We start from the raw sequence: 27012 nt of genomic DNA, 5'->3' as shown, positions 1-27012 counted from the left end.
TTGCTTTTGACCAGCCTGGGCAGCACAAATGGCATATATCTATTTAGAGGAGTCATCCCATCGCACTTCTCAAGAAACGACAATGGAAAGAAATAAAGAATGTAGCTCATTCTCTTTTCCCTTAATCTACATGTATTCCCTTTTAAATTTTTAATGACATCTTTCAATATCATTTATTCTGAGAATCCAGTGAAGCCCCACACCCGTGGTTGCCATAATACTAAAGAATTTAGTTCAGAGTGAGCAAACAGCTCAGCCCTATTTTAATGAATATGCTATTCCAATGCAAGGCATCCATCTAAAGCCTGCAGTTCAGACAAGACTCCATTCCAGTTTACTCCTTTCAGGCTGAATCTGGGACTATCCTGCAAGTAGACAGAATAGTTCTGCAGGGATGCATCTGCAAAAAACAGGATTTCTCCAAAAAATGTATATTGTAAACTCATTGGGCAACAACATTGCTTTTTTAAAAATCTACACAAATCCTCCACTTTGTTCCACCAGTGTAAAAGGCCTTGTTACTACTGTTTTGGAGTAACTGAGATATAAGTTTGGCATATGGTAAGCTTTTGGTGAGTTACATTTCTACTGAAGCAAATAATAAGTCAATGGAAAGTAAGCTAGCTCTAGAACTAAATACAGCTGGTTCAAATAAAACTACTCCCTTCCTTTTCAGTTGTCTTTCTAGATAACAAATTGTAACATGATTTTATTCAGATCAGTTCTAAAACCAGTTTTGGTGAGATACATGGGATATTGAGGAAGCTGTAGAGCTAAAACTATTCTTAGAAGGATATTCCTATTGCATCCTACATTTTGAATTCAAACCAAAAGGGCTGTTTTCAAAACCTGAGCTAAAAAAAGAAAGAAAAAAGCATTTTTAAATAGGAGAAAGCAGGTCGAGTTTCTTTAATAATAACACTGTCTTCTCTGCTATTTACATTTGAACATTAATAAGTTCACAGGTTATCGCCTGAATTTTATCTTATTTTCTTCTAAAAATTTGTTCCTTAATCAATGTTGTCAGGAAAATTTTCAGATATACAAACTTCAAACATTTTTACAGATTTGCTTTATCGTGTTTGCTGCTATTTGAAAGCAGGCAGAGGAACAATGCTTGGTATGAAATGTTCTGTGGAAATACTCGAAATAATGAAATAAATGAAGTAAACTAACAGATCTACAAAAGGGATGAAAAACTGTAGCTTTAGATTGTTAGGAAGAATTAAGCTGTTTAAATCTGAGAGCTCCAGGACCAGTTCTGTCATTCTAGCTACAGTGTCCCTGTTCATTGCAGGGGCGTTGGACTAGATGGTCCTCAGAGGTCCCTTCCAACTCTAAAGGATTCTATGATTCTAAATGGTACTGGATAAAATCCCCTTGAGGACAAGGAGAAAGCGTGTGGGTTTTTTTTGGCACAAAGATGATGCCCCTGCTTTGAAGGCACAGTGCAGTTCTTTAGCGATAGCCACTCAGACAGCACCCACCAGATGCACTCAGTGCTCTGTGCAGTTCATATCGTTAGGCTGGGTGGCAACGGCTGGGATCTCAGTATGATATCTTTGAATAAATTCTTCCATTTGTAAAGGATAATTTACCTGTAACTGCTAGCCCTCTTTGCCATAAGATACTACAATGCTATAGAACAGTGCTTAGCAGATGTATAAATATGTTTATGAAACATATACAATCCCACACAAAGGCTTAATTCCATCAAGGACAACACCAGTTGTAAAACACTCCTGGAAGCAAGCAGCCTCCACTCCTTGGTACAGTACGAGCTTCTGCAATGCCAGAGCACTGTATGAACAGCTTCTTGCTGCAGAAATCAGCTTGACCTCTGTCCTTTAAACTCCCCATATCCAGTACATTAAAAGCATATATATCATCCTCTCTGCTTTCCCACTAAACACGCACAACGCACACGCTTATCCTCAGTCACACTGTTGAAGTAGTTTGTTTGCTTGGTTTTAAATATTCTCCCATTTCTACAGATTTTTCATTAAAACATGCACTGTGGGGAGAATTCAGATCTCTTTCCCTTTTCCATGTTCTTTGAACTATATTTACATTAGAGAAGCTCTGCTTCTAATAACACTGAAAGAAAAGCCAGACGAGAGAACAAATGGGGTAAAGTGTTAAAGCAAATAGAGGATAAACAAACTTTCACTTAATAGCTCCCTGTGAGCTCATACTAAGGAAAGTAAGTCAGCTTTGGGAGGGGTGGAGGCTGGGGAAAGTCAGCTTAGCCTGGAAATGCATACTACAAACTTCAGAACAACAATAATAAAGCTAATGAAATAAACCAAGCAAAATAAGGACGGTGCTTCCTGTTGGTTTGGTAATAAGACAACTATTGATTTTTCAAAATCAGTATTTATGCAGCTAAGCATACCTGTCGGCCACCAGTAAACACAGAATGACTGTAAGATATTAATCATCTAACAATTCAAACTGCCTGGAAAATGTGAGGAAGATAAAGCGTGATTACTTTTTTATTGTATTTTTCACTGAAATTTCATTTCAGAGGTATTTTGAACAAATTCTATGTATCTTCCCAGTATTTATTCCAAATCAGAGCTTATTAGTCAACATTTTGTTTAATGAGTATCACAGCATGATATAGCAGAAAGAAGCTATGCAGAATGTTGCTAGACACCAAAACCTTTTACATATAAGCAAATCCTGAATATAGGTGCTGGCCATACCTCACAATTTGAATGGGAATATGTTCATTGCTGTACAACAGCCCCAAAATCTATTTGATGGCTGCAGAGCTACACATTTTCTTCAATCCTCATCACCTGCCTTTGCTATTGCAGATTATTATTTACTAATAGAGAGAGATTAGTTTTTTTCCTTATGTTGCCTTTATTTCCAGACCTCGAGGCCTGCAGCATCTCATTTTGAATTCCAACCCAACGACAGTTGCCAAGCTTCAAATGTATATTATCTATGGGCAGTAGGCTCAGCACATTTGTGTCACATCAGCTGAACTGAGTCGCTCACTATGCTGGCTGCATTTTAATATTTTTAATCTTTCTTTGGAAGGCAAGCTATTTTGGTGAGCAACCAAATGCAGTCGAAACTGCACACAAGAGGAGATCTACAAATGTGTTTCTAAATGTAGACTTCTGTAAAATTAAAAAACCACCATCACCACCACCAACAGCCAACAAAAACACAACAAAAACCAAACCTCAAAAACATGTAACTGGAGAACTTATTAGGCCCGATCCGCCCACAGCCATCTGGAGCAATAAGTTATCTATCTTATTTATCTAAACAAAACTTTAGACATGACATGAGCAGAAACGCAGTGAATGAGTTGAGCTGAAATAATTTGTACTGTAATCTTCTCAAATGTGCAAGGCCAAGAGGGCTGATTTAAGAATTACTAAATGACATTACCATAATAATGTGAAATAGACCATTTTAGTGGCAAAAACTGTTCCCACTGAAGTCAATATCAAAATTCCACTGACTGCAGTAGTAGTGGGATCGGTCTCCTAAGCAGCAAACCATGCTTTTAAAAAATCAATACTCCAATTTTACAAGGTAATGTGGATAGCAGTACAGTTGCCTATTCAGAGACACTGCTGCCTGTGGATTTTATCTCTCCGATAATCCAGAGGTGCAGCTCCTCTCATGTGAATCATGGTGAGGAAAGCCGTTCTGAGGCACATCCACTGATCCTGGTCAAGAGAGACCACTCTCCATGGCATTTGGTGGCAAAAATGTTCCATCTCAGACCTTCTTACACATCCGCCATGCACAGAGGTGCCCTGAGATTGGCCAGCTTTTCTTCTCAAACCAAACCATGAAAAATACCAGCAGCATTTGAATATTTTTTGGCACATCAGGTATGGCTGTGAGCTACATGCCACGCATCACAAAACAAAAGGCACGCACAGGTTTTAACAGAGACAGACTAGGGAGAAGCCCCTGGTGAGGCCCGGCAGAAAACATCGATGCTCAAAATGGAGGCTCTGGAGCCTCAGGGCAGGCCGTGCCCTGTCATCTCCTGTCTAGTGGTGGCAGAGAGGAGGAGAAACCACGTGCTCCCACGGCGGCCGAGGTGCTGGGGGAAATTCGGGGGAATGCCTTGAGATTTGGCGCCGGCCAAACGAGGCGCAGCACAGCTGACTCTGACTCCATCGGACATAATGAGTGCACCGGTTCAGCAACCGGCAGACATTTCTCCCACCCCTCCCCCTGCAGCCATATGGTACAGTAAACAACCCACCATTCAGCCTTTTTTTTTTTTTTTTTTAATTGTTGTAGGTTTGTTGTTGTTGTTTATTATTATTATTATTATTATTACTATTTTTCAAATTATTTTTTCCTCTTCCCCCGTGCGGATGCGCAGAGCCGCGGGCACAGCCGGGCGCCCCGTCAGGCACGGAGGGGCCGGGGCGAGCCAGCTCCGCGCTCCACGCTCCCCGGCCCGTGGCTGCGCGGCTCCTCCGCCGCCCCGTGACTGGATGCGAGGCCCGGGCTAGCATTGAGGGCACGGGGAGGGGGAGAGGGAGAGGGTGCGGCCGCGCCCCCACCGCCTCCCCCCGCCGGTTCCTATAGTAACAGCGCAATACCTCCGGGACACGCACACACACACACGCGCACACCCGCCCCTCACGCCCACTCGCGGCAAAGGGGGAGCGGGCACGGCCGTTTCCCCCCCCGCCGTTCCCATGGCGACGGGCTGCAGCAGCACCTGTGCTGCCGCCGCAGAGCTCCTCCCGGCCGGCCGCTCCCCCCGCCGGGTCCGCAGCGGGGCCGCCCGCCTATGCTGGGCGCTGCGCCACTGGCGGTCGTCGTGCACGGCCGGGAGCTGAGTGACTGAAATTGGAAGGTGAGGGGAAACATTAGCGTGAATGTATATTCTTGGAGAGCGGCCCTGCCTGCGCAGGAGGTGATCCCTCTTAGTGCACCCATAGTAACGGGATGTTGGTGGGGATGTGCTGCGACAGCACGCTCGCTGATTCATCAGGGTGCCCACAGCAGGCTTGCACTGTATTCGTGTGGTGTGTGGGCATCATAGGCAGCGAGAGCCAGCAGTTTGGCCTTGGGAAACCCTTGCTTCTGAAAATAAGCCCCATGTTCCTCAAGGAAATTCTCCACACTGTGATATGCTGCCCCATGTCAGTAGTTGCAGCCCCACATGCAGAAACCAAAGCTTGCTGATGTGCCATGATTGGCGTGAGTAGAGGTGCAGAGAATGAAAAAACCTTGTGCTGCTGCTTTTGCCAGAACCCAGTGCTCAGGATTGCTCCTGCCTACCAGCCCTGTGTGATCATAGCTAAATTCTACACATAGTGTTGAGAATTATAGAATATCCTGAATTGGAAGGGACCCACAAACATCACTGAGTCCAACTCATGGCTCTATGCAGTACCACTCAAATCCAATTCCTGTGTCTGTGAACATTGTCCTTGAACTCTGACAGCTCAGGGCCATGCCCTCTGCCCTGGGCAGCCCGTTCCATGCCCACTGCCCTCTGGTGCAGACCCTGTCCCTAACTCCCACCTGCCCCTCCCCTGACACAGCTCCATGCCGTTCCCTCAGGCCCTGTCACTGTCACAGGGAGCAGAGCTCAGCGGTGCTCCTTCACGCCCTGTGAAGAGCTGCAGCCACCACGAGTCCTCCCCTCAGCTCTTCTGCTTTGTGCTGAGCAAACCCAGGGATCTCATACATCCTCCCTTCTAGACCCTTAATAATCTTCGTAGTCCTCGTTTGGACATAGCATGGTACATAGATCCACCGATCACTGAGGAGCAATACTACTCAACTTATGGCTCTCAGGGTGCTGGATGTGCTGTTCTGGATGATAAAAATCATTGAGCATGGTTGTGATGGGAAAATGTGATGGCAACTCTCTGACACACAAATATTAACTTGCTACAGGGGGTTGGAGCTCTATGATCTTTAAGGTCCCTTTCAACCCAAGCCATTCTGTGAATTCTAAGATTCTATGAAGTCAGATCTGCCCTTCAGAAAAAGACCTGTGAGTCTCTTCCTCCATGCAGCTGGATGAGGCAGCCCCTGTCAGGATGGATGTGCATAGCCCTGGGCACCAGAACCAGGTTTATCTTCTAGTGGTAACATACAAAATATATTTTTGATTGGCTAATGCTGCACTGTGTGTCTTTGAATACGCCATCAAATCCCCGTAAAGTGGGGAACTCCCATTGTCTTTAACAGTAGACAGATGACACCTAATAGGATAGTAACACACCTGACCAATAATAGCATCACTTGTGAAAATAACATTGAATTCCTTTGTGAAGAGCTAACCACAAAGCTGTATTTGTGTCCTGAAGATGTTAGTGTACAAAAGAGCAGGAAGCTGTCTCTTCCTGCATAGATGTTAAAATAGCTTAAAATTGAGTATTATCAACGGTTACAATTTCTTTGTGAGTTCCATGGTGTTTGTCATTTTTTTTTTCTTGAAACATCTCATCTACAGTCAAATGCTTGTGTGAAAATTCTACTTTTGTATTAAAAAATCAGACAAAAATTATTTAGTAATCCTCCCATCTCTATAGAAGAGACTGTCAGTTGTAGCAGTTACTCCCTCTCAGTTCCCAAAATCTCTCAAGGACCCAAGGTATGCTATTATCAACTTTTGACTGTTGAGTGTATCACATGCCAGTGGTTACTGTGGTTACAGAGACCAATACTGTTGATTTGTGAGCTGTAAATGGTCAGCAATTGCTATTTGGGAACTTTCACTTAAAAGTCTGCAGAAGGTCCTAGTGGAGTTGATGCCCTGCAGACTTTCAAGGCAGGACTGAATGAGGCCCTGCCCTGTGCAACCTGATCTAGCTGTGGTGTTCCTTTTCATTGCAGGGAAATTGGACTCAGTGGCCCTCAGAGATCCCTTCTAACTCCAAGGATTCTATGATTCTATGTCTTGTGTATTTAGAAAATAGGAAACTAAACAACTTATTTTTTATTTATTAAATCACAATACTTTTCAGACCAGTTTCATTGATTTTAAATGGTCCAAATCCAGGTTAAATAATTATTCTTAAAACAAAGGCCATCAGTGTGAAAGGTAAGAAAATGAAAGGTATGAATTCAGTCAAATCCTTTCAACATAATGCCTTAACATAAAAGCTCTTTGAAAAAAATAATAATCAGAAGGTGCTGAAAATAAAAATAACAAAAGACTAAAATTTAATTAAATAGAAGGAATGCTGAACGTATCTCAAATTATATAAGTATTAGCTTTATAGTAGGAGAGTCTCAAAGTTTCAGGTTCTGAGGTTTACAAATCAAATTGTAAAAGCATTATATGGAAAAAGTTGTGTGACTATGCTGCTGCATCCTGAAAGGCTCTGGAAAATGAGAGCCCTGTGGTAAATAGCTTGTTGAAGGCTGTACTCACCAGGTGCTATCTTATCCAAACTGAGGGAATTCCTTCTGCTGCAACCCTGGGAGCACAGAAGGATCCAATGTGAAAGCATCATGAATATTTCACTTCTTGGGCTGCATAATTCTAATAGCTTGACTTGTGTGGGACCAAATAAATTGCTGTAGTATCTAAATCATCAGTGGTGCAAAAGGATTAATTCACATAATGTTGCAGGTTAAGTTATACATAGTATAACTTCATCTGAGATGAGATGAACAAAATGGTTCCTTACTCTCTAATAACTCACGAAACGCAGTATAGCTGAGGTCACAAAACCAATATCACTGAGGTCTGGAAAGGATGAAGGCAAACAATAGGAATAGGCTGGATGCTGTGCTATCTTAAATAGTTTTCTTTATTCCAGTGAATATGCAGAGCAGAGGCAGATACACTGAATGGAGAATGCATGGCCGTGACATAGAAGGGGAAACATAGGGAGACAACAAACAAACAAACAAAACAAAACAAAAAGAGGAAAAGGAGCATTTCAGCAGAAAATTTATCAGGAGGAAATGAAATGAAGTAACACTTTTTGCTTCAACAGCCAAAATGTGGGGGAATTTCAGGAAGATATATATACATATTTCTTATACCAGAAATCGTAATGTATGTTTGTCAAAAAGCCTGATGAGAAAGTATGTTGCTGACCCTGGGAGAGAGTGCAGTGATAGCATCGTGTTGTGAAGTACCTTCAGATGGGAGGTTACTGCTAAAAGTGACCGAACAAGATTGGAAATGGTAGTAAATAGATAGATGGAATAAAACTCCAGATAGAGAATGAAACCCCATCCCAAACACATTGTACCAGCTGCTGACAGCTACCTCAAGGGTCTGTTTGTTTTTCTCAGGCAAAGGCTAGCCAGCCTGCCATGCCAGTAACATATTATTGAATCAAATTGAATTTAATTTCACACACACGCATACATAAAAACAAACATACATATTTACCAGACGTGCAGCTGTGCCTGATGTCTCCCCAGAAAACAAATGCCAGGATACATGCAGAATACCCCCAATGAAAAGTTATGCTGGAAATGATTTGATTTGATGGGAAATTACTGTGTCATTTCCTTTCAAAGACTGTAGCACTCAGAATGTAGTACTGTAATAGGCTATTTGCAAGAACAGAGCATGGATTGTCTACACAGTCTTTTAACATCTTGTAGGTGCTCCATGCTTCTTTGCCCATTGTAGATGCAGGATTTTGAATTTATGGTTTCTCTTGTGGGGGAGAACCAGCCATATCTGTGGTTTGGGTAGCAGGTGTGATTCATCAGGGACGTAACAGCGTATTTCTTAGAGCAGACAGGGCTTAAGTGATGTGGATACAGTACATATTCAGTCCACACAGCTGACTCCATCTGTTGGTACAAGTGCTGCAAAACCATTTAGGATATTTGAAGTTAGTGATTGCTATAAAGGGCAAGGAAATGAGTGCGTATAATGTATTTACAAAGAGAGATATGTGATGCAAAAATTCATACTACATTAATGTCCTTGATTTAACTAGAAGTTTCATGATACACAAGATCTCCTTTTATAGTGTCTTGGGAAATGTAGTCCAGGAAGAATAAGGAGAAGATGAAGCTCTGAGACAAGCACTTGGCCAATTCTTGTAGGCACAGCAGCATCTCAGAGGATGCATTTTAATATTGAATTGCTGCAGAAAGAAACAAAATGTTTCTCTTTCAAATTGCATTCTTGATAGCATTTTGCTTTACGGATTAAAAAATGTTATCATTGATGTTGTCAGCAAGATGAAAATCTTGGCTCTCCTTGTAACGTAGACTTGAAGCCTTAAACCCTCAGCTATCTCTAAGGTGGTTGTGAAACTATGATCAGCTTTGTAGAATCTTTGTATTATCTTTACTGAGAGGCTGAAACTGACGACAGTGTATCCCTTGTGTCTGCAGACAGAGCAAGATTGTAGAAAGAAGTGAACAATTTGGGAGCTTGAGTCATAGTTTATTGAAATCAATAAGATTCTTCAATGGGATTCTGAATTATGTTATTATTCCAAAAGAAAAAAAATTCTGGATATCTAACAAGAGAAGCTGTATTTTGGCAGCTGCAGGAGCAGAGCAGGAACTGGAAGCTGCAGCAGAGCCGTGAGGAGATCACCTGTTTTTCACTACCACAGAGATGCTGTTGCTGGCTCTTTTTATCTGCAGACGTGATCTCATGTGGCAGAGGGAAACTCTCCCTGCGGTGTGTCCAGGGGAGTGTTAGCATAGTGCCTGCCTTCCAAGTGAGCATAACTAAGGAGCAGTGGCACAGCAGTCTACAAACATTTGTAGCGGGCTGTTCCCAGAGGCTCATCCAAAGATTCCATGCTTACCTCTGCTAGTCTGTAAAACAGTCTCTCAGAAAAGTCATTTAAAATTTGACTGCACAGACTAGATCATAAGCAATATAAAAAAAAATCCTATACAATCAGGGGTAAGTGACCAAATGATTTTTCTTTCACCTGCATCATCCCCAATGTTGTAGAGTACTACTCATCTCAAGAGATCCCATGGCACGTTGCAAGCTAAGCCATGAATTACGACTGGCTGTGGGGTGGATGGCTGTATCAATCAGTCAAGCTGTACACAGCATGTGTACATAATGAGAGGAAGAGAAACATTATTATCATTATTATTATTGAACACATCCGAGTGCTGTATCCCATTATCTTAATACACACAGTATTCACAGAGGAGTGAGAAAATGGGCAAGTCACTTAATACCGATGAATTATGGTTTTGCTTCAGTTTGAACAGACTAGTTTAAAGTAAGATTAAGACATAGAGCACCAAATTCTCATGAACCTGATGAATAATATAGCCATTATACTGTATTTAACACATAATTGAATTCTAATGCTATGTTTCAACTTTTTCTTCCTGTTCTGGTAAGCAGCTGAGAAATTTGAAAGTTTGGTCTTTTTGAATAAAGAAAGTGCAACTAAGGATACATTCTTACAGAAAAAAAAAATGTTAATATACTGCTGGGTTTGCGTTTTGTTTCACAGAGTGGTACTAATAATTGTGAAGATCCTTATAGTTTGCATATTAACTGCTGCAGATACGAAGGAATAATCACAGAATTTAATTATACAGAGCAGACTATTTCGTCTGCATCTTTTCTTTCATCAACTATTCTTTACGTATGCTAACATTAGCATGCAGAGCAATACTGTATGATAGTAAATTCACAGGCATGCGTAGGTTAGGGCAGAGACTTGGCAAGCGTTTGATTAATAGCTGGTCCTTAACTTACAAATATTCTGATTTCCTGTCTTTTATCATGCACCACATGTTGGGTAAATCAGGTTACCTACTTATTCAGAGCACCTATTTTTGAAGTGCTGTTGAGGAAGTAAAGTTTTCTTTCATTATTTGTTTGTTTAATTCTGCTAAAAATAGGAAAGGGATGGCTCTCAACATCATCAGTGATCAGAACTGGAGTGTACCTACTGTCTTCACTAAAAAAATATGAGGAAAAACCCTACCTTTTCCACACTTAATACAGCATTTACAAATCTGAGGTTTTAATCTGCGATTTCGGTCATTTTGAATTGCTTGCTGTTTAGGGTGTGTTCTAGACAGGAATAAAATTCTGTAACTGAAAGTCCAACCCCCTTCTACCTTGAATCTATAGTTTGGACATCTCTGTCATATTCATATTCATATTCATATTCAAAGCAAATAAAGGAAATAGTTTAAGCCAACTCTCCCGCTTCTACAGTCGGTGATAGAAGTGCATATTAGATAAGATTGCAAAACACAAAATTCATGTAGAGGCATATTGTTCAAGTGTAGACTTTTGAAGAAAGGGACTGCTATGAAGTGAAGGCCTGAACAGCAAGCACAAACCCACTGAATTTCATTGCCAGTGGCAGAACAGACATGGCTTTTATTCCCAGCCCTCCAATGAGTGGTGCCTGAGCATGCCTGAGAGAACACGCACACAGTCTCTGTGGAAATTGCTAACCATAAATCTGTTTAAGCCCTGAAAAAAAAAGGGTTGGAGCACATGAGGAGCTGCAGATAGACTGAAAGAAGAGCAGTGGAGAGAAAAACAGTGGGAAAAATGTGTTTTATCCTACTGCTTCCATAGGAAGAACCAGTATGACTCCCACGAACACTGAGTATTCTCACTGTTTTCAGAAGGGCATTAAGTAAGGTGAGAAAGACTTATATTCTTATCCTCATTAAAAAGGTGTTGATGAGAATTTATTTGGAGAAAGTTTCAGTCTACTGGGTCTTCGAATAAGTTAAGGATACCCTTTAAGATGGTTGTATCCTCTTAGTGCATAATGCTATAGGCCAAAGAAAGTTTAGGCTTTCATGAAGGCTCATCATTAGCAAGTGCTTTCTATCACACAGTTTCAGTATAGTACTTGATACAGAAGAATGTTCATTAGAAAAAGGATTACTAGAAGAGTTTTTAAAGGCTTCCTTTTTCAGTCATCACCACCACTTTTTTTTTCCTTAGATTCTTTTTAGATCGCAGTGTAGTAGAAAATTAATTGGCAAGGTGAAATTGCAGGCCAGTGCTGAAAATTTATCCTAAGCAAAGCCTGGCTAATTTTGACTTCAGTGTGCAGTAGCAGCATGTTTTTGCTGAATGGTGATATGAACTCTCCATCTGCAGATGTCAGCCTCCTAACGATCCTGCTGGTCAGGGCTGAACATATGGCTGAGCAGTGTTTTTCAAAACTTGCTTCTGTTGGCAGGGATTGGCCTCTTCATGCTGTGGACTTTGTTTACAGATGGGGAGAGAGGAGGAAGAAGAGGAGAAAAATTGGTGTAAATGATCTGACTGCAGTGGTGCTGCCTTGCAGAAACATCGGGCTTTGCATCTGGTACCTGTTCTTGGCTAGGTAGCCCAGGAGAGAAAAGTGCTGTTGTAGGAGTGATAAAAAATGTAGAATTAGGCAAATGTAATTTAATTAAAGATTAAGCCTACAAATGAGTTGTTAAAGAGCCCCGTACAAGTCTGTTGAGGTCATTTCATTTTGTAAAATGTGATCTGCACATACATTAACAAATTATTATGGAAAAGGCAATATTCTTTATTTACCAACTAATTTAGTTCAATGTGCCCTATTGAACACACAAGCCCTCCCTCAGGTCTGACATAAGAGCAGTATATTTTTGGAGTGAAAACTTTTGCAGTCCTTTTAGTGAATTTTCCTGAAAATCTCTGATAGGTACTTCATTCATGACATTTGCTGGCTACATTGAGAATTTACTGTCAGTATCTGACATGCCATTTTCTACTTCTGTTTCAGACCTGATGGAAACATTTTTTATCTGATGTTTTGCCAGAGTTTTCTAGATCTTGTTTCCCTTCATTTGGGAACAGATCCTAATTCTCTCTACAGATCCTACTTGACTTATAGCCTTAGTTCATCACAGTTGTGATGTGAGGAGTAGCTGAGGGAGCTGGGATTGTTCAGTCTGGAGAAGAGGAGGCTCAGGGGAGACCTTATTGCCCTCTTCAATTCCCTGAAAGGAAGTTGTGCCAAGGTGGGAGTTGGCCTCCCTTTCCACATAACTAGCAATAGGACAAGAGATAATGGCCTCAAGTTGCGTCATGGGAGATTCAGGTTGGATATTAGGAAAAATTTCTTCTCTGAAAGAGTGGTGAGGCACTGGAACAGGTTGCCTAGGGAAGTAGTTGAGTCACTGTCCCTGGAGGTGTTCAAGAAATGGTTAGATATTGTACTAAAGGACATGATTTAGTGGGGAAACAGGTGGTAGATAGATGTTTGGCTGAATGATCTTTGAGGTGTTTTTCAACCTTGGTGATTCTATGATTCGATCACTGTGTGTGCAAACAGAAATCTGTTCCATGCACTCAGACCTTTGGATGCAATTTTGTGCTAATCTTTCAGATGTGTGAGCAAAGGCCCATAAGCCTGATCAGGTAACATTGCTTGTGAATTACAGCAAGTCCCTTCATAATCCCCATTCACTACTGCTTGCAGAAATCCAGAGGGACTTCCATTTCAGTTTATCCTCCAGGAAATTCCCATCTCAGAGATATCACTTTGCACCCACTCAAGCAGGCAGCTTTCTCCTGGAGTAGGCAGTATACTGGCAACTGAAACAGAGAGAACCAGCCCCTGGTTAGAGCATGGTTTGTTGCTGGAGGCTGCTGTCCCTTTTGGCACTGGGGCTGTGAATAGCTCTCTTTCTTCTGTGCCCACTGAACTAGTACCTGGGTTGTGTCAGAACCAAGGCTCCCTATGGGTGATGTAAAGCCACTAATGATTTCTCCTCCATTCCTACTGTAACCTGCCTGTACAGCACCAGTGCAGCTGAAAAGCTGTCCCTGGTGCCTTTACTGATGTTGCTAATGAGGTTACCAATTAATGGCACCTAATGGTCTGTTGTAGCAATGGTTTTGGTGATGGAGACAGCTGTCCTCCGGGAACTGTGCTGAGACCATGAACTCATTTTGTGTAAGCAAGTGAACAGCTGTTGCAGAAACATAGATGGGAGAGATTAGGTCACACACTTCATCCCTTCCACCCCAGGGTTATTCCTTGCAGCTCACAGCAGGTGGAAGCAACTTGAAGGGACAGAAGCCCTTGCTGGAGCTGAGCCCAGAGATCTAGACAGACTAACACCATAACCTACTAACAGTCTTCTGATCCAACCCATTACCCTGACTTTTTGGAGTATTTCACAAATTACGGAGGCTTTTAAAGCAATTTATTATATATATGTTTTTAAGCGTTGTCACTGAACAGTGTTGATCTGTGGTGTCGTAACCTGATTACAGTATGTGACTCTTGGCACATGCATAATCACATTATTTATTAAAAATCCTCCCTGTGGGAACACCCTTGTATCAGACAATTTAGAGTTTGTGGAAGATAATTCAAAAACACACATTTAATTTCACGAGCAGCACTTTGGAGCAATAAGTTCTCACCGTTTATACTTCACTTTAGTGTTAGGTTACTTCGGGCATACAGTAGTTGCATTTCATCAGTCTGAAAAAAGGTGGCATTATAGATCTACATTGCATTCCCCTACTGCTTGAATACCTGTAAAGTATAGCACACTTTAAAATGTAAATGGGCAAGTTTTGAGACATCAAAGGACTGTGAAGAGTTAATATTGTTAGTAGATTTACCACTGCTGTTTCCTGAGCTGGTGACAATACCAGAGACAATAATTAAAAAAAAAAAAAAGCAGCAAAAAGAAACATATTAGAACATATCAAACAGGACCACTTTAGTATCTGCAGTCTTCAATTTTATTATCCTCTGCAGTCAAAAATAATAGAAGCGAATTAGTAACCTTGTTTGGGACAATTATTGTCATTCTCACAAAAGAGATATTTATTGTATATTATTGCTATCCTAATATTATCTGCACATTCAGTTTTACTTACAGTAAAAGAAAAACACGTTATTTTAATGGGATAAATTTTCACACATTTTCATCATGTTTCATGGTAGAACTGAAGTCTTGGCAGTTTTTTTAAGCTTAAAAAATTTCTTAGGATTCACACAATTATAGAAAAATTTTTTGAGAGTTCCTCATACTTAGATGAATCCTCTAATGAGCCATCAAGAAGAAGTAAATGCATTAAAACTTTGATAATGAATGTGAGATGAAGCAAAAACTTCAGATAAAATTCATCTGTGTTGCACTCCTCCTCTTTGGTTATCTTTAGTGTCCTAGCTAAGTGTCCTACCTTGTAGCTTACAAAACCGGGGGTTTAAAATGAGCAAGTGAAATGTACTGAATATTTTCAGAACTTTAGTGAATATTTGAAATATACATATATATAAATTATTTCTAATAGAAAACCACCCCACTTGATAACAGACAGCATCCTTCAGAGAGCAGGAATTGAAAGTCTGGTTAACATTTTTGAAAGAGGAAATAGTTGTCACTTTTCTGTATTAAATAAAGACTTCTGGACACACTATTTGAAAACAATCTAAGATCAGGAATTATTTTCTAGATGCCTTTTTTAAAAAAAGAATTCATTACTGAATTATAGTCTATTCAGATTTATCACACAAAAGTGCCAACTGCAGTCTTCCATGAGGTGTTGTATGAGCTCTTCCTTTCCATCCAGTTCTAGCTACTTTTTACTAAATAGGATGCATTTAATGCCTCAGTTCATTGTTTCTGTATTAAATATATCAACTGCAGATAGTTTTGTGGAAAAAAGCAACCATTTGCTTTTTCTGTGAAATAAAAACAAACCCAAAATCAGTCAAAGAAACAAACCTCTTACACACACACACAAACAAACAAACAAAAAGGCGTGAAAGAGCACAGCCGCAGTAGGACTGTGCATCTAATGATGAAAGCATCACCTGCCATTTCAGCAGGCTAAGCAGGCAGGAACTTGCTGCCGTAGGAGGCATAAACAGGGAGGAATATGGCAATATGGTTTCAGTGTCAGAATATATGATTGTTCAGCATCTTTCTTCCTCCTGCTCTCCTAGTCTGACCAGGGCACTGTGTGTCCCTGAGCTAGACATGTAAGCATCTTCCTCACCAATCTGCGTAGTATTCATCACAGTGTGCACATGTGAAAAATGCAGCTTGCCATGAAGATGCTATGGCTGCATCTGCATTGGTGTTTTAGTTTGGAAAAGGAAAGTGTGCTTGAAACAAAGCTCCTGTCCACATTCACTTAACTGTGTCCAGTGCCAGGGACCAGACTAGAGCCAGACTGAAATACGTGTACTGTGAAAGCAGCTCCTTGTTATCAACAGCTTTGGAATCATAGAATCATAGAATCACTAAGGTTGGAAAAGACCTAAAAGATCACCCAGTCCAACCGTTCACCTATTCCCAATAGCTCCTACTAAACCATGTCCCTCAACACAACATCCAGTCTTTCCTTGAACACCCCCAGGGTCGGTGATTCCACCACCTCCCTGGGCAGTCCATTCCAGTGCCTGACCACCCTTTCTGAAAAGTAATACTTCCTCATGTCCAGCCTGAATCTCCCCTGCCGTAGCTTGAAACCATTCCCCCTGGTCCTATCACTAATGACACGAGAGAAGAGGCCGACCCCCAGCTCACTACAACCTCCCTTCAGGAAGTTATAGAGAGCAATAAGGTCTCCCCTGAGCCTCCTCTTCTCCAGGCTGAACATTCCCAGCTCCTTCAGCCTCTCCTCATATGGCCTGTGTTCCAGACCCCTCACCAGCTTTGTTGCCCTCCTTTGAACACAAAGCTCTGCAGTTCTGCTCTTCTTGTGCTGCTCTGCTTGCTCACCTACATATCACCTGTGGTGTTTGGTTAGACTGGATCAACAGACTTAACAAATAGTAAAATGTGGCCTGCCTTGTGACCAATGATTCAGAATAGTTGTGTGAATGTTTAAAAGTCTAAGAAGAAAGAATTAACAAAAAAGTATAAATAAATAAATAAATAAATAAATAAATAAATAAATAAATTTAAAAGTGCTAGCATGCTGAGTAAAAACCTGCAGGCTCTGTCTGCTTTGAATTCTCACTGGGGTTTTGTCTGTCCCCCTTCCAACTTCAGTATGGATTCAACTTGAGGCATCTGTTTGAAAATGCTTCTTGCTTCCCATATCTGTACTTATTTTAATAGGAGATACAAGAGACAGTAGAGAGGCCCCATGCTTCATTTCTAAGCCCTTCTCCTGCACTAGCCCTCATGATGGTAGGTTTGCCTATCCATCCATAATTCTCCTAAGACAGATGAAAAATAAAAGTTTCTGCCCTTCTCCAATATTGATAAAGCTTTAAATATTTATCTCGGAGACACTGACCAGTTGTTATCCTCTTTGTGCCAGAAGACCAAACAGGTTTCTGATGGTACCTCTGAAGGTATCTTATCAGTCTTGAAATCATTCCCAGGACCATACTACTACATTTCATGGAAATAAGCCTTCCTTTTGCAGCTTGGCAAGCTGGGTTTCACAATCCATTATCTGTAATTGCTAGAGCTTGATTTAATAGAGCTAGTGATTTACACCAGAGGATGACCTCACCTCAAATTACTCAGTAGGATAGTCCTTTTAGGTGGGATCTTTTCGATTTAAATGGCACTCATCACTCATTCTCTTACGGTTTGTTGAAAGACTGTGCTTTGGTGCTATCCCATCACCTTGACTCATCCAAGAGACAAAGGGAAAAAGAACTCAGTGTTTATTTGGTCTCTCTTGCTGTTTATTAGGTTTCTGAAAATCTCCCATCAGGACAATTAGAATCATAGAATCACTCAGGTTGGAAAAGACCTTAAAGATCATCGAATCCAACCATGACCTAACCATACTACCCTAACTTTTATTCCTACAGCTTTCATAAATCTCTGCTCGGAAGTAAATCCGAAACTCTGTATCGTTTATTTTTAGTTTCTTATCTCAAATTTGTTATTTTACTTCAGTTAATTCTATTTTCAAAGTTAATTCTTTCGGTTTTCAAAATTTATTTCCACAGTGAAGTTTGACTTGTTAGTGGCACAGCCAAGCTTATTGCGTTACTCCTTGTAAGGTTAGTGCTCTAAAAGTTCCAGAGAAAGAACTTGTCCTGTGGAAATGGTGTATTCTTGCCTTCATGAATCTTTGATTTTTCTTGTCTCCATCTGCTGGCAGAAGATGAGATTAGCTGTTCAGATGGTTCATACAATGGGTATCAGAAACAGTACATTTCAAATAATAGATGTCCCTTTTGCTCTTACAGGGAACTTCCATTAGGAACTAGATAGAAATGATCTATTTATTTTTATGCCACTTAATAATACCTGCCAAAAAATAATAGTTTTTGATCTGTTGTAGATTTCTGTGATGCAGACAGTAGAGATTTAAATATTCAAATGAATGTACTAATAACTTGAGAATTCAAATCAATGTGCCAATGAAAGTAGATTTGTTCATTTCTACAGTAGCAAGAGATGCTCTTAAATAGTAATCAATCTTCTTAAATTTTCTTATTTTTACAGCTACATCTGAGCACGCAGATAAAGGCAGTAAAAAATAATGGCGTTTTCAATCTGATGATTTATTGTAAAACATTTTAGCAGGCAGGTATATATGGATTATGTTACACACAAACTACTGGTTCATCCTAACACAACACAAATGTTGCTAGTGTTTGCTACAAAAATAATGAAACACCAGCCTACCATCATGTCAGGAGTTTCTTGTGCATAATCTATCAAGGTGGCTGGGTAACATGCAAAACATTTTGTAAGGTCATATAAAGCATTCAGGGTACAGGGCTTCAGTCAGCAAAAGACTTTGCTTTCTGTCCAGTGAAAATGTGAAGGACAGCAAAAAAGCATGATAGTCAGCTGAGATATGATGGCATGAATGTGCTTTATGTTCTCTATAATCCAAAGTGGTATATTCCAGAAAATTGTTATACAAATATTGCAGCAATCAAAGTGGTCTTGTATTTGCTTGTGACTTATGTAATGTGACAAAATATTTAGGTTGATTGTTATTTCCATCTACCCCTAAAGTTTTGTAGATGCTTCTGGCATTGATGTGTTTACAGCAGAAGTTTTTATAGATTTGAGCATTTTTTATAGAACTACCAACCAAGCCTATTCTTTTATTTGCTATTTCCTTCTGTCACATTTTTATAGGAATATTTTTCAAACATTGTAAAGATGCTGATAGTTATAGTCATTCATGAAGCAAGAGGATGTTTTATGAGTCCTATTTGCCCCAAGAAACTTCAACACGAGACGTAGCAGGTGTTCTCAAGCAAGAAACAGCAAGAACCTTTTTTTGGTCAGCTTTAATTTTAAAGGCTTATTTTATTCAGCTAACTGCTAAAACGACTGCTTTCTGGGCTCTATTTATTTATTTATTTATTCAATCATTTAATAGATCTTTTTGATCTCTTTGCTAGGAGTTTTGGATCATTGGAAACCTTTTTTCTCTTTACTCTTGCTAGCCCTGCAGGTCCCGTCTCAATGTAGGAGACTGACTCTCCTCAAGCGTCATTGTTCAAAGGGATGCTCAGCAGTTTTTGAGAAGTGCATAACTGTCAGTAAAATCAGTACTGTCCAGAAGCGTATTAGAGTACTCTTTGTGTACATACCTAAACAAAATTGAACAACTTTAATCTCAGATTGCACATTCAATTTGTAGGGCTGAAAATGAAAAGGAACGTCTATTTATTTATATCCTAAGCACATAGGAAGATCATAGGAATAAACATAAATGAGATCTGCAATGCAAAGAGTAAAATTAAGTAACTCTGCTGTGGTAGAGATTGAAACTGTTCCAGCTCCTGTAAGGATGAATTGTGCTTTGTAGTGATTGTCACACTGTTGACCAGAGAGGAATGTGAGACAACTGATTTAAAGTAAGGACGTACTTCTGTGCTAGCTGAAACAAATGGGATGACAGTCAACCTAATAAATTTAAGAGTCTAAGTCCAATTTTTGAAAAGAAACATGCAGTGGAACTTCTATCCCTAAGTCAACTCCAAGAGTGGAACTTGAGTTCTTGCCATGATGAAAAAGATGCCTAAAAATACCCCAGTGATTTATAAATATCTTTCCTGCTCTCCTAGAGCTGTTAGTCCTCTTATAACTTTGAAAATGATCTTTGAGCTTCTCAGTTATTGAGTTATCAAGAAGGGACTCAATTAATATCTGGTTCTATCCAAGAGAGGATTTACTCAAACTGTTCCTGACAGATACTTTCCTAACCTGGTCTCAAAATCCTCCTGTGACAGAGATTCCCAAACCTCCCCAGGCAAACTATTACTGTACTTGACTATCCACATCAATAGTGAGCTTTTCCTAATGTGTAATGTAAATCTCCCTTGCTGTGGTTTAAGCCTATTACTTGTCCTGTCCCTTGTGGACATTTCATAGCCTTTCAGACATCTGAATAGCATTATCATGTATTCCCCCATTTGTCTCTTTTTAGACTTAGTTGAGGCTAAAAAATTTCCCCTTAGGCACTGTGAAAATTTTACCCAAAGCCAGCTTATAAAGAACTGCTTTGTTAATGCCTTTATCAAACAGCAATTTCAGGATAAAAGTGTAATGTAATGGCATGTGATGGGAAAGTCCAATACAACTGCGTCCACTTCAGAGACATTATGGTTGATATGGAGGTCTGGGGTTGTAACACTTGCCCAGATTTTTGCTTGCTGAAATGTCAGTGCTGGGATATCTAAAGTCTTAGTAAATAGCTATCTCATTCTCATTCAGGTTACTTATCTGGTGTATTGCAGTTAGAGCTTACGTCTCTGCAGAGCACTGGCAGATGTACTTAACAGCCTGCTCCTGGCAATTCAGCACCTTTTTTAACACTGCAGGCTTTCTGAAACAAGGTCTGCCTTATCACCTTATGCAGCACTATGCAGAATGAATCCTGACCAATTCACTGACCAGCTCCAACCAGATTCATTTACGATGAAAAACAAGTGTAACTGCTAAGTGATAGTGTTGTCTCTCCTGAAGAAGTTTCCACTCTGTGTACACCATTTTTTTCCCTTTCACTTCTGACTGACAAGATCTTCAAAGTTTGTATTCATTTTCTGGCATTTCAGTTAAAGGGCATGACAAAGAGTTTGTGCAGATTTTACTTCCTTGTATTTTTAAAAGTTGCAGTGATGCTTACTGCGATAGTCAGCTGAATGAAACGTAACCTGAAGAACACTCATATCATGCTTACCTCTCTTTGGGTCTCAGAGACCAGTGAAGGAGGGGCAGGGGGACTGCCAAAAAAGAACACCTTACACTTACGGCCATCAACAACAGCAGAAAGAATTTCCATTTTGAGGTTCTTCTTTGAATATATACCTAATGTTTGTATGTGTCAGCTTTGCTGATGTAGCATCTCAGGTTTTAAATTAATATTCTTGTAATGGATTTTTCTTTAATTAAAAAAGAGAGCTCCCCCATAGGAAGTTTCCTAAAACAAAACTCATTAGTAATAAGCAGATAAAATCTTTATCAGTTAATCAACACTACAAACTTCTGACAGTTCTGAGAGCGGCGTGAGATAACACTGTCGTCATAATAAGAGCATTTGAAATCATTAGGAATCCCACTGAGCCATTTGGGTGGTGTGAGAATAATGACAGAGGGATGGGCCCCCTGCAGAACTCACATGTGAATTCCCCTAAAGATTAAAGCAGCAAAAATCTTGATTTTGTCTTGGCCCCATCTTTAAAACATTTTTTTTTTTTTTTTTTTTTTAATAATACACAGCAATGAAGAGCAATACAAAGAAAATTCTTAATGCTGCTGCTACCAGAACCTGGCATGATGCCACAAAATTTTTGAGCAGGTGGTTAGTGAAATTTTAGGGAGTTCTCAGGGATGGGAGCATCTCTACTGTCTCTGAGCTCTTCTTCCCAGCTGATCTCTCTGAGGATTTAATCTTTGGTGGAGACTGTAAATTCCTCACCTTTCCTCCATCCTCAACACAGTCACATCTGCCACTCTTCTTCTTTGCAGGACTATGGCAATCTTCTTAACATGCATGTCAGGGAGTTCTGCTCCATTCCAGCTTTCCTGAGACAGGGAGCACAGACTGCTGAATGGATCGTACAAAGTATCTAGCTTTGGGCAGGGGACTTCTTTGAAGAGTGGTGGGAAGAGCAGGGGCATGACGGAAAAGGACAGCACAAGCTTGCAAAGTATCAACACCACCTAATCTGATACCATCAGGCACTTGCAGAAAGCTATGCTGTAGAGATACTGATATTTTCTCTATCATTGCTAGTGATGTGTCAGTGCCCCGTTGCCACCCTGGAGATCCTTTGAAGCCATTGGGATTATTTGGGTTCTTTCTATGAACTTTGTGAAAAATAAAAGTATGTGGGCTGGAATAAAATGGTAAGGAAAAAAAATAGTGGTTGTTCACATCCAGCAAACTTACTGGAATGGATTACCAGGAAGTTATTAGAGTGGGGGCAGCAACTTGGAATTGTATGCAATTGTTGTATTTTCATTTCTCATCTTTTGTCTGTATTTGGTCACAACAGCAGTAATTTCATTTGCTTTGTTACAAAAGGGTGAATGTAAATCAGGGTTGGTTTGGTTTTTTTTTTTGGTGGCATGACTTACAGCAGCAGTAATGACATTATCAAATGTGTTAGGTTTTGAAGGTTAAGTGACATTGTTGCCTTCTGAGATCTAACTTTAAAGATTGTGATGGATTGCAAGTGAATGGGCCATTCTCATTTTATTCCTCCTATACTTACCTTGTATTACAAAACATAGCCTGCTTGATAGCTGCCTGCCCTACAAAACCAAGAGTGCCAGCTCCTGCCTCTTCATTAGAACTGAATCCATAGACAGCTGTGAAAAAAAACCCAGCCCTTATGGATGGTCCTATTTAAAGGCTTGAATTGAAAGGTAGTAATTAATTTCAGAGCCACTGGGGCTTCTCTCTGTTTAGAAGTCTTCAGCTTAGAAACTGTGTGATAGTGTCTTCACTTTTCTGTCCCTCATACCAATCTGACCTCTGAGTAAAAAAAACAAAACAAACAAACAAAAAAAACCCCCAAAATATCCCTTTCTTTTCCTTATATTGTGGTATGTCTTCTTGTAGTGTATTTTCAAGCAGATTTTCTGGCAGTAAATTGTTTGCAACAACTTCCTTTGTATTCATAATTACAGTCAGCTCTGTCACCTGCAAATTAGAACCCTTTATTAAATACCTTTATGAGATGCTAGGTACAGATTTACTGGGAGGGAAATGAGAGGATAAAAGCACTTTGATTCTTATTAACAGCCACATAATGCATTTCTGTACCACGTGGTACAGAATGCCTTTGAATGTTGTTTGTGCATTTGGAGAAAGAAGCATGGGTACTTTTTGTTTCATTTTTATAATACTGGAGTGAAAGATCACTGTCAAGAGTCTAAATGTCCTGGCCTGGCAAAATGAGCTGATTGCAGGGAATGGTGTCATATGATCCGATCCTTCTGATAATATAGCTTTTTTACATTAGTCTTCCTGTCATACATACACTGAGTGGGTGACCTTCAGTTCCCAATGGCAGGGTCTTTAACTTGCTGTCACAAAAGGAGAATGTGTCTTGTAATGATCACCATTTACCTATTTATCCTCTCCTTATCTTTTTTCTTCTCTCTTTTTACTTTCCAGGATGGAGTAGGTGTAGATGAGAAGCTGTCTTTACGGCGGGTAGCCGTAGTAGAAGATTTCTTTGACATTATCTATTCCATGCATGTTGAAACTGGGCCTAATGGAGAACAAATCAGAAAACATGCTGGACAGAAGAGAACATATAAAGCAGTAAGTACAAAAAAACCCAACAAACAACCAACTAAAAGTAAACATCAGTCTCTAAACACATCAATTATTTGGATTTAGTCATATGACAAGCAATTTGTGGTGGTTTTTTTTTGTTGTTGTTGTTTGTTTTTTTTCACACGTTAGTATTGCAAACTTCAACCTTAAATTTATTTCAGAGATACTTCAGGAATGCATGCCAAAATACAGTTTGGAAATCATGAAGGCCAAACTTCCTACTCATTGGATCCTGGGCCAGATCCATTGTCTTCAGATCCACTGTCTTCTACTCATACTGGTAGAAGAATAGAATTTATTATTTTCTATACTGGCTTGACACTTTCTCTAATAACTATATTAACAAGTTGTTATTAAATTAAAGAAGTCTGAAAGAAGACTTAAAATGTATTGAGACAACTTTGATAAATGGAGTGTTGTATTTCCACATATGAAGTTTCCTTGTAATTTATTGCTGCTGACTAAATATTCTTAATGGATTAACGGTTTGAAAACTCATATATTTCTGGAAGTTTTCATGCCACAGCTGCTCCCACCCTGGCTGGGACACATATCCTTCACAGATGGTCCCAGTGGAGATGGGGGTGTCAGGAGGGTGGCTGAGGGACTAAGGTGACTCCCTGAATTGAATCTGAATTGTCACTCTCAATACAGAACTCTTAATCTTAAAAGTGATCTGCAGTTGTGCTGATCAGCAGTGAGCCAGCCGTGTGCCCAGGTGGCCAAGAAGACCGATGGCATCCTGGCTTGCATTGCAAATGGTGAGGTGAACAGGACTAGGGAGAAAAATTTCAGACAGTTTGTTGTGTGATAAGCTCTTGGCAAGGTTTCTCATAATTTGTTCCCAGCTGTATTGACCTCAACGTAGTTGTATAAAGGAAGACAGCAGTCATCTGGGTGTGCTTTGCATGGCTTGGAGAGATATTTCAGCATTAACAAACACAAACTGTCTAAATTAATTTTCATCTGTCACCTCGGCCATTTTGATACTTGGTCTTGTGTTTTAGAAAGCATTAGAAAAGTTGACCTTTGTCTCTGTTTTGTTTTACTTTGGTAAGCTGTTCAAATGTATAGGTCACAAAGTTTGTAGAATAAGATACAGGTATAAGGAAAAAGAAAGAAAAAAAGACTCCAGAACAAACTAATATAAATTCTTGTTGTCTGTCCCAAGATAAGAATTAGGCTAAATAAATTGGCCTCAAACTCTTGCAGACTAACTGGGGGAGCACATGCTGCTTTACTGGCCCTGTCAATGAAAATATTCTCACTAAAAATGATACGCAGTAGTGTCAGTCTGTTCCAGAAAGCCACACAGTATCTCCTTCTGTGATGCAGCAGAAGTAAAGAGGTAGTGTCTTGAGTAATAATCTTGTAAAAACGATACCCTAAGAGCTTTATAAATCAAACAGAAATATTTTGGCAGATCTTAATTTTATTAAGTGAATTGGAAACATGATTAATTTAGTCTTGCTTCTTTATTCACAAGTCAAAAGTGAATCATCCTTGACTTCTGTGAATGTATATATTATGCATAAGCATTCAGCAAATAGTTTGAGTGAACAATTTTTACAGGGATGGCACTTCATCTGCTACAATTGCAGCTGATACAGCAGAAGGAAGGGTTGCCATCCAGAAGGATCTTGAAAGATGGACCCTTGTGAACCTAATGAGGTTCAACAAAGCAAAGTGCAAGGTTTTGCACTGCGGTTGAGGTAATCCCAGATATGTATACAAATTGGGAAAATAAATCCTTGAGAGTAGCCTGTCTGAGAAGGAGTTAGGGATCCTGGTTCATGAAAAACCTAAAATGAGCCAGAAGTGTGTACTTGCAGCCTGGAAAGGTCAATGGTATCAGGGGTTTCATCAGAAGAGGGGTCCCTGCAGGGCGAGGGAAGTGAAAGTAGCCCTGCATTCTGCCCTCATGAGGCCCCATCTGCATCCATGTGCGGGGCCAATACAGGAAAGATGAGAAGCTGCTGGAGAGGGTCCAGAGAAGGGCCATGGAGATGGTCAGAGGCTGGAGCATCTCTCCTATGAAGATTGGCTGAGGGAGCTGGACTTGTTCAGCCTGGAGAAGAGAAGAATGTGAGAAGACCTCATTGCAGCTGTCCAATATTTAAAGGGACTTTATAATCATGAAGGAAATAAACTTTTTACATGGGTAAATAGTGATAGGACAAAGGGGAATGGATTTAAACTAAAGGAAGGGAGATTTAGGTTAGATGTAAGGGGTGAATTTTTTACTGAGTGGTAAGGTGCTAGAACATGTTGCCCAGGGAGACTGTGGATGCCCTTTCTCTCAAGGTTTTTAAGGCCAGGTTGGATGGGGCCCTGGGCAGCCTGATCTAATACTTAATCTGTCGGCTGGCAACCCTGCCTTTGGCAGGTGGGGTTGGAACTCACGATCTTCGGAGTCACTTCCAACCCAAGCCATTCTATGATTCTATGGTTCTATGAATTGCTATTTGTTACTCATAATTCCTGGCATGTGATGATCACATTGCTTTTGCTCACTGACTGGACAACTAGAATGTCTCAACAGAAAAAATGATGGGAAGAAAGCCACATTTTTGGTAAAAATTGCTAAACTTCTGTAATACATATATCTTTCATACCCAAGTATTTCTAAAAAAAATACATGGCACAGCTCTAAGGACTGCAGTATAGTAATTTTGAGTAATTAATTTGCTTATATATGCACGAGTCACTATTTTCATTTGGGAAACTGCTTTATTCAGGACTTTGAATAGTATTCAACCATGGTTAGAAAGGTAATTAAATTGTCAGAAGTAATTTAATTTACCACTGTTTGCATTTATATGGAGTAACAAATTTGGAGTTGGTACAGCCTTTTTCATTTTTGATAGTGTCCCCCCCCAGTTGCTGGAGTACTCAAAGATATTGGTATTTCTCTCTAAAAATATGTTCAGAACAGCATACAGACTCAATTACCAACTCTGTAATCTTAAGTGAGTTGTTAATGTCAACTGTGTCACTGGTGTTTTTGCAACCGATTTCTGTGGAACTTTCTATGGAGGTGCTGCACAGGAAGGTACATAGGAGATGTTGCTTGGTAATTTTAAAAAAGCAACATATCGGAAGGGAACTTTTACATTTTCATGGTGCAGCAATGTACCAAACTCAAAATTTAAGTTTTCTTGGCACAGTTCCTACAGATTAGTTAAGAAAGGTTCTGTGCTTCAATATTCAAGATTAGAATGAGTTCCCATTCTATTCTTCTCCGTGCACTAACGCGTGAGAAGGGAACTGTACAAATTCTGTGTCGATGATTTGGTAGAGTAACCTTGAAAATACGTATTAAAAAGTGCACTTCCCATTTA

The 27012-nt window shown here is 40.0% G+C and overlaps 1 protein-coding gene across 4 annotated transcripts in view; it reads left to right on the top strand.

Annotated features, from left to right (window-relative positions):
* Nucleotides 1–27012, top strand: part of NOL4 (nucleolar protein 4) — a 186128-nt gene that overhangs the window by 11263 nt on the left and 147853 nt on the right. For all 4 annotated transcript variants that reach the window (XM_042869416.1, XM_042869415.1, XM_042869414.1 and 1 more), the window contains exon 2: nt 23507–23656. In XM_042869416.1, the coding sequence (XP_042725350.1) occupies nt 23507–23656 (150 nt within the window). The remainder of the gene's footprint in view (nt 1–23506; nt 23657–27012) is intronic.

Source organism: Lagopus leucura, unplaced genomic scaffold, assembly GCF_019238085.1.
Source record: "Lagopus leucura isolate 7727_CA_CO unplaced genomic scaffold, USGS_WTPT01 Super-Scaffold_100002, whole genome shotgun sequence".
Classification (NCBI taxonomy): Eukaryota; Metazoa; Chordata; class Aves; order Galliformes; family Phasianidae; genus Lagopus; species Lagopus leucura.
Note: the sequence above shows the minus strand (reverse complement) of the source record. Positions and strands in the feature narration are given on the sequence as shown.